We start from the raw sequence: 8,711 nt of genomic DNA, 5'->3' as shown, positions 1-8,711 counted from the left end.
GGCGCGCCTTAGGGCGCCCCATTGCTAATGCTCTTAGGGAACTCATTAAATATATTACCATCTTGAAAATTAATTTAATCCTATGTCAGTCTATGCATTCATGATACGGCTAGATGCGAATGAAGCAGATTACTATACGAGGGGCAATCCCATAATTGTAGCCAGTTTCCAGTGGCAAATTAGGTACTTCGTTAGTAAATGGAGAGCATCAAATATAAATAATCGTTGGTTGACGATTCTCAATCCTCCTCCCGAGTATTGTTATTAGTATCTCGCGTGGTTCTCAGGCAGCTCCACATTTCTCTCTCTCGCTCCAGCAGCAACACAGTTTCTCTCTCTAGCGCCTGCACCAAATCTATCTTTCCAAGGTTCGAGATGATCCCGCTATTTCTAATTTTGTGCACCGATGCTCTAATTTTGGTTGAATTTTGTGATTTGGTTTATTTTTTGTTGTGATGTATCGGATCTGCGATTTGGATGAATCGTTTAGGAGGAATTGAGGTTTTCGTTCAGATCGAGCTGATTATTGGTTGATTCAGGTCTTATTTATGCTGCATTTTCGATTTTCTCTATGTTGGGATCGAGATTTGTTGAGTTTTTTGGGGTTGATAGATGGGGAGATGCATCCGCCTCAGGATCTCATTTATTTATGGTCGACCTAACTGTGTTCTGTTGTATTTCATCCTGAATCAGTTTCTGATAGTGATCCGATCTAGAACATCATACCGATCTGATGGATTTATTTCATGAATTTCGTATCTGTGTTTTGAGAATCTGGTAATTGTGCAATGATCGTCGATGTTGTGTTGTGGTGGTGTTGGAATCTGATTTTGGATTTGATTTGTATTGTTTCATTATGATGTTGATTCTGTTAGCTACAATAGTTGTATTATCAAGCGCTTCCTATGTTTTTGTTTCCTTGGGTGGTAGTAGTTCCATGGGGTTTATTGTGTAGCTACCTGCATTTTGGAACGTGTACAGTCTGTGATCACATTTCGGACCACTGTATTTATCTTTTAGGTGCCTTGTAATTCAATTCATGAAGTGTCTTTAAAACAAATTATGGCATTGATTGAAGGCTTACTATGGGTAATCTTAATAATTTTAGTAAGAGTATGTTAAAAGGATTATAGATAGGCGGTATGATGGAATTCAAATAATCTGATCATATTATGTATGCCTTGCATTAGTGATTGGTATTTGGTAGACAAAAAATGGGCATACATATGTAGGCCAACTGTAAGAGAGTAACCACATCTATTTGTGGTTGCATAATTATATGGCTGATATGAATATATGCTTTTGTTGCTGTGTTGCATAACTCGGGGGTCAAATTTTGCAGATATCAAAAGCAGGAAAGGGAAATGGGGTTGACATTCACAAAGCTTTTTAGCCGGCTTTTTGCCAAGAAGGAGATGCGTATTTTGATGGTTGGTCTCGATGCGGCTGGTAAGACCACCATTCTGTACAAGCTCAAGCTTGGAGAGATTGTTACTACCATTCCTACCATTGGTACGGTTTCTTTGTAACTTGGCTCTGTTCTTTTTTACATATGAAATATTTGAAATTCAGCAGGGTTCCTATTTCATGTCTTGAATTATGAATTTGTTCCCTGTACTCATTTTTTCTTCGCCTTACTATTGCTCTTCAGGCTTCAATGTGGAGACTGTCGAATACAAGAACATTAGCTTCACTGTGTGGGATGTCGGGGGTCAGGACAAGGTGAGATATTTTTACGTCTGACTTTATTTTAAAACTGAAAAATAACCTTGATATCTCCATGCTCTAATTAGTCGTTTTAATTACAGATTTTGTGAATGCTTTTAGTATTTTGACTATACATTCTTACATATTTTTGCGAATAATGGTGTCAAAATCCTCTTACAGATCCGCCCATTGTGGAGGCACTACTTCCAGAACACTCAGGGTCTCATCTTTGTGGTGGATAGCAACGATAGGGACCGTGTTGTGGAAGCAAGGGATGAATTGCATAGGATGTTGAATGAGGTAATATCCCTTATTGTTTTGCATTTTATTCAAATTCAACTTTGGAGAAGTAGAAAGAATGTAAATGTCTAGAATAAAAGAAGTTGCTCTTAAAAGTAAAGTTCTTATGAGGCCATGGCAATAATAAAGAAAGTTTATTTCTTTCTTTAAGGTTCTGGAGATAATTCATTTTGTAGTTCACTTGCTTTGTTTTCTGATAATCTGGTTCTACTTAAGCCGTCATTGTAATTTCTTTCTCTTTCAAAGAACTTTAGTCAGTACACTGTTCCAATTAACACATTTCCTCTATCAAGAGGCGAAAATAGTTGGTATTAAATTCTTCTCAATATATACAGGTAAAGTATCATCTGAGCCTGTGAGTATCATTGTTTCTGTTTTCATATTTGCAAATGGATATGCTATTTTGCAAAAGTAATATCTCACTTCTAATTGGCAAAATAATATCATTGTCTTTGACCAATTGGCTGGAACTATTGACGAATTCATGTAGGATGAGCTGAGAGATGCTGTACTACTTGTTTTTGCAAACAAACAAGATCTTCCTAATGCAATGAATGCTGCTGAAATCACTGACAAGCTTGGCCTACACTCGCTCAGGCAGCGCCACTGGTATACATTCCTAAGCTGTGAGATCAATACTTCACTCGCTGATTTTATGATTTTTACTCGCTATTCTTTGCTTCCAGGTACATCCAGAGCACTTGTGCCACCTCCGGTGAGGGACTCTATGAGGGACTTGACTGGCTCTCCAACAACATTGCTAACAAGGCAAGTGGTCACTAACATTCATCTCATAATTTTAATTGAAAGAGTTTTTCAAATAGAGCTTCGTTTTATGAGTTATTTTGTCAGATTCTGACTCTTCTAAACTATTACAGGCTTAGAGCTTTTTTGGAGTTGTTTACGCGAGAGCTAATACTTGAAACTGTCGAGGTTTATCTAGTTTTTTTCTTATATTGCTTTGAAACAATGTTGTTTTTTCATTTATGTTTAGGACCTTAAAAAATGTCTCTATATCAGACAATGGTTTGTTTTATATGTCGTCCTATGTTTGATAAGTTTTGAATGTTATATTCAGACACAGACTAGGACTTTGGATTATTATTTGTTTGCCCACGCTTACTTGTATAAACTGCTTGATCTTCACGACTTGGCGAAGGGCAGAAAACACTCTATTTCTTATCATCTCCACAAATGTTCTTCATTTAAACAAACATTTCTAGATAAACCTACTGAATGTAAATTAAAAACGGATATTGCAGGCTGTGTATAACGAATTTTTAATCAATATTACATTATGGTAGTAGGATTGTATTTCCTTTATAGTAGGAATCTAGTACTCTCTTGTCCTAAATATAAATGAGTTTGTATTTCCTTTGTTGAAAATTAATTTTATTCTCCCTCTTATTTTACACTTTCATCTTTATTCTCACCATTTTAACCTTTAAAAATCACTTCTTAACATCTTGTTCAAAAAATGCCTCAACTAACTTGTAATGAAATTAGTACTCTATCATTAACTGTAATAAGTTGACTTAGGAGGTTTTTGGTTAGGCATTTATGGTTTCTTTAGAAAAGAATGACTCCGGTTACGGTTTTTCTTTTCACGGCATTCATGATGTGTAACAGTTTTTTGGTTTAACTACTACTTCCGTCCGCCATTAGGAGTCCCATTTCTTGGCGGCACGAGTTTTATGAAATGTTAAGAAAAGTGGATGGAAAACGTTAATAAAATATATGTCCCACTTGTATATATTAGTTTTAAATGAAATGGAAGTGGAATAAGTTAGTGGAATGTGAGGTCCTATTACCATTTATGATAAAAATGAACCGAGACTTCTATTTAGGGACGGATTAAAATAGAAAAATGGGGTTACTATTTGCGGACGAAGGGAGCATAATTTTGTAAGTTCCAAATTTTGCATTTGGTTTTTGACTTTTAGGTATTATTAGAATAGGTGTTAATTCCATACGTATCCACACTAAATTAGCTGATTTCCAAAGTTACCCTCATCTAACTCTAGCAACAAACGGGAATGGATCCCCTGCTGTGGCAAAATCACAGCAGGGGATGCTGTGGAATAAAACGCAGCTGCTTGAATGTTAAACGCAGGTAATCAGCTTCTTTCTCTTATTTTCTATCACTTATTTATTACAGTATTTTTTATGTTTTCTAATAATTCAAAAAGAAAAATCCAGAAAAAAAGATAAAATCAAAATGTTAACAATATAGATAGGGACGGAATCAAAAGTGAAATAATTGAAATGGGTTTCTAATATTTAAAATGTAAAAAAAAAACGCAAAGAAAATAATGATTAACAAAACATTATAATGAAATTGCTTAATAAAATAAGAGAAAGAAGCTGATTACATGCGTTTAACATTCAAACAGCTGCGTTTTATTCCACAGCATCCCCTGATGTGATTTTGCCACAACAGGGGATCCATTCCCGCAACAAACATATTAGAAGCCGCCACAAGTGAACCACTATTCACCCTCATTAATGCGATTTCTTCTCTACCCATTTGGCGGCGTCAACTTCGATTTCTCCTTGACGTGATAATAATCTCCATGGACGTGATAAAGCATATACTCAAATAATGAAAAGCGATTTCATTGAATTCATAACGATTCAGTAAAATATACTATTAGGGATTAACCAACGAAACTAAGCTTTAGATACTCAGAACTAAGCTTACCTTGTGTTGGCAATTGAAACTAAAAATATAATATATAATTGTCCCACATCGGTGTCAAGATAAAACTGAAACTAGTATATAAGTCTCATGGGCCCCTCCTCCTATCACCAATTGGTTTTAGGATGGAACTCATGGATTTCTAACATGGCATCAGAGCAGTGTCGATCCGGTGGATCGGTCACTAGCTTGACACCTTCCGCAGAAAATTTCACAGATACAAAAACTATGAACACAATCCAAATACCCCAGGTTCTCGATTCTGAAACACTCCTTGAATACATATCAAAGCTGATTGCTCAATACAAAGAACAACATACCACCACCGCTGCTGGGCAAGAACCAACCGCCGGGAGAGAATCGGCCCCCCCAGCCACCGAAAAAAAACAAGCAACAGCCGCCGCTAGGAGAGAGCCAGCGACTGTCTACGCCGGGAAGGAACTTACCACCGGTATCACGCGTCACCAGCCGCCGTCTTATGCCGAAGTAGTATCCAATTCCGGCACCAAATCTTCATCACCAACCGACGCTTTCGACATCCGGGAAGCTGACAATTTCGCCGGAAGGGAAGAAGCGGCAGCCGAACAGAGCAACAGAAGGGGACAGAGAGAGAAAAAGAGTCATGGCTACTCCGACCGCGAACGAGCCCTTGCAGTGCTTCGACAGGAAGAAGACGGCAGTAGCGGCCACCCACTGCAAGCGCAGCCGCGATCTGATCAAAATCAACGGCAAACCAATCGAACTAATGGAGCCGGAGATCCTCTGATACAAGACATTCGAGCCGATCCTCTTCCTAGGCCGCCACCGCCTCGCCGCTGGAGTGGACATGCGCATCCGCCGACCCCGGGAGGTAACGGGTTTGGTTTTAAACCAAACCCAAGGATTTCTCCTAAATTATGCCAGCCCCCCCATAATTATGACAAATTAAGAACTCGACCCCATGCTTTGAAGGAAAGACCCCCAGACTACTTGAAATTAGATTTTGACCCCTTTTTTGATGGAAATGTTGATGTTAGCCCTCATACAAGTGATTTTGTGTCAAAAAACCCTTTTGCTCCCTTAGAAAAAATTTCCGATGCGTTTCATGTAAATAAAAGAGCCAATATGACGAAGGGTTGGATTTTTGACTGTGGGGCCACAGATACTATGACCCCAAATAGGAATGACTTTATTAATATGGGAAAGATTACCAAGACTTATATTAAGACAGCTAGTGGGGAATTGATCACTGTTGAAGGATCTGGCACTGTAGAAATATCTCCTACGTTGCGTCTCAAGAACTGCTTATATGTTCCAACTTTGTCTCAACGATTGATGTCTATCAGTCACGTTACAAGAGAATTGAATTGTACTCTCCTGATGCACCCAAATTTCTGCATTTTACAGGATATTCGGACGAAGAGGATACTTGGGCGTGGCACTGAGAATTGTGGACTCTACTACGTGGACGAGATAGCTCAAACTGGTAGCGCGATGCTGGCTCACGGGTCCACGAAACAAGAGGTTTGGCTGTGGCACCGAAGACTAGGACATCCTTCCCCTGGGTACTTTAAACTACTTTTTCCAAACTTGCCTGTTCCTACTGATTTTTTTTGTGAAACTTGTGTTTTGGCTAAAAGCCACCGACAGTCGTTTAAACCCTCAAACACTCGTGTGCAATCTATTTTTTCTTTGGTACATTCTGATGTGTGGGGTCCTGCACCGTTTACTGGGGGGAATGGTTTTCGATACTTCGTTATATTTGTTGATGATTGCACTAGGATGACTTGGATCTATTTCATGAAACATAAGTCTGAAGTTATGGATAAGTTTGTCTTGTTTTTTAAAATGGTTCAAACCCAATTTCATACTTCAATCAAAACTCTTCGATCCGATAATGGGAGGGAATTTATCAATGGTCCTATGACGAAATTTTTTCAAGAAAAGGGAATGGTCCATCAAACTTCTTGCTCATATACACCTGAACAAAATGGGGTAGCCGAACGGAAAAATAGGACAATTCTGGAAATAGCCCGAGCCCTAATGATTGAATCCAAAGTCCCTCAACATTTTTGGCCAGAAGCCATAGCTACATCCGTTTACCTCATGAATCGCCTACCCACGAAAATCTTAAACAAAAAGACCCCACTTGATATCCTATCCTCTCTGTCTAAAATTCCCCAACACTTGAATCTTCAACCCAAGATCTTCGGCTGCACGGTCTATGTTCATATTGCCAAACACGAGAGAACCAAATTATCCCCATGTGCTACTAAGTGTGTCTTCGTTGGGTACGGGGTAAACCAAAAGGGCTATCGATGCTTTGATCCTAACACCAAAAAGATCACCACTACCATGAATTGTAATTTCTTAGAGACCGAACTTTTCTACCACACCCACCTTAGTAGTCAGGGGGAGAATGAGTCTGATAGTTCTGTGGACTATCTAAGTTGGGTTGTGCCACTTCCAAATTCTTCGATTGAGGACCTAACAGAACCAGTTGTAACTACCGCCGAGCATGTCTCGTCAAGCGAGTCTTCTCAACCACGATCCCTCGATCCTTCTCCACCGATATCCGAGGTAATTACTGAACCGAACATCCATATGGTTGATACTGACCCGGTAAATGCAGAATCAATTGAAGAAGACAACACAGTTGACAGTGACACTGGGAGATATGTTCTTCCTCCCCGTAGCACAAGAGGAATTCCACCAAAGAGATATTCCCCGGAAAAGATTGGGAAGAAAAGCAGATACGGAGTGGCAAATTTTGTGCAAGGAAATCTGGCAAAAATGGCAAGAGCATTCGAAGCTGCCCTATATGACGAAGAAGAGATTCCGCAGTCAGCCGAGGAAGCAATGAAGCATAAACACTGGAGAGAGGCCATGCTTACTGAGATGCAGGCACTAAAGAGGAATAACACGTGGGTCAAAGATAAGTTGCCCGATGGAGTCAGAACTGTTGGTTGTAGATGGGTGTTTACGATAAAGAGAAGGCCAGACGGCACAATAGAGAGATATAAAGCCAGACTCGTGGCAAAGGGATACACCCAAACCTATGGCGTCGACTACGCTGAAACTTTTTCGCCCGTGGCAAAAATTAACACTGTAAGGGTTCTATTCTCGATCGCTGCCAACAAGGATTGGCCACTTCATCAATTTGATGTGACAAATGCCTTTCTACATGGGGAATTGCCGAAACCAGTCTTTATGGAGCCCCCGCATGGGTTCACTGACGAGTTCCAGGGAGGAGAAGTGTGTAGACTACAGAAGACCCTATATGGACTGAAACAGTCCCCGAGAGCCTGGTTTGGGAGGTTCACGGAGGTAATGAAAAAGTATGGGTACAAACAAAGCAATTCCGACCATACGTTGTTTATAAAGCGAAGAGGGGATAAAATCACGTGTCTGATCATATATGTGGATGACATGATTCTTACCGGGGATGACACCGAAGAAATGGCGGAATTGAGGAAAAATCTATTTAGCGAATTCGATATGAAAGATTTGGGGCCGTTGAAGTATTTTTTGGGGATAGAAGTACTGCGATCGAGGAAGGGAATCTTTATTAATCAGAAGAAATATGTGTTGGATTTACTTGCTGAAGTTGGGATGATAGATTGTAAACCCGCAGATACTCCAATGGTTCAAAACCACGGACTACAGATAACGGAAAAGGCAAAGCAGACTGACAGAGGAAGATTCCAACGATTGGTCGGTAAGTTGATCTATCTATCACATACAAGACCAGATATTGCTTATGCTGTGGGTGTTGTAAGCCAATTCATGCACGCACCCCAAGAGGATCACTGGGAAGCAGTTTTGCGGATTATTCGATACTTGAAGGGGACAGCCGAACACGGGATCCTTTTTGAGAAGCATGGGCACCTCCAGATACATGGGTTCACTGATGCTGATTGGGCCGGAAATCCAAACGATAGGAAGTCTACAGCAGGATACTTCACTTTTGTAGGAGGTAACCTTGTGACGTGGAGAAGTAAGAAACAGAAGGTGGTAGCACTATCTA

General features: G+C 39.9%; 1 protein-coding gene across 2 annotated transcripts; it reads left to right on the top strand.

Moving 5' to 3' along the window:
- Window positions 1-228: 228 nt before the first annotated feature.
- LOC121758967 (ADP-ribosylation factor 2) lies at window positions 229-3,192 on the top strand. Of its 2 annotated transcripts, XM_042154437.1 has the most exons (7): window positions 229-368; window positions 1,343-1,512; window positions 1,652-1,722; window positions 1,888-2,007; window positions 2,498-2,616; window positions 2,694-2,775; window positions 2,886-3,192. In XM_042154437.1, exons 2-7 carry the CDS (start codon window positions 1,365-1,367, stop codon window positions 2,889-2,891), a joined length of 546 nt encoding a protein of 181 aa, XP_042010371.1. In that variant the 5' UTR covers window positions 229-368; window positions 1,343-1,364; the 3' UTR covers window positions 2,892-3,192. The 2 variants fall into 2 exon arrangements, with proteins under 2 accessions (XP_042010371.1, XP_042010370.1); XM_042154436.1 differs by lacking the exon at window positions 2,886-3,192 and having other exon boundaries at window positions 2,694-2,790.
- Window positions 3,193-8,711: the final 5,519 nt, after the last annotated feature.

The sequence above is a fragment of the Salvia splendens genome, chromosome 12 (assembly GCF_004379255.2).
Source record: "Salvia splendens isolate huo1 chromosome 12, SspV2, whole genome shotgun sequence".
Lineage (NCBI taxonomy): Eukaryota > Viridiplantae > Streptophyta > Magnoliopsida > Lamiales > Lamiaceae > Salvia > Salvia splendens.
This window is presented reverse-complemented; position numbering and strand designations above follow the sequence as displayed.

Coding starts and splice junctions, on each gene's coding strand:
- LOC121758967 (XM_042154436.1), top strand. CDS start 1,365: ATGGGGTTGACATTCACAAAGCTTTTTAGCCGGCTTTTTGCCAAGAAG. Junction 2,008..2,497: donor TGCATAGGATGTTGAATGAG/GTAATATCCCTT, acceptor GAATTCATGTAG/GATGAGCTGAGAGATGCTGT. Junction 2,617..2,693: donor TCGCTCAGGCAGCGCCACTG/GTATACATTCCT, acceptor CTTTGCTTCCAG/GTACATCCAGAGCACTTGTG.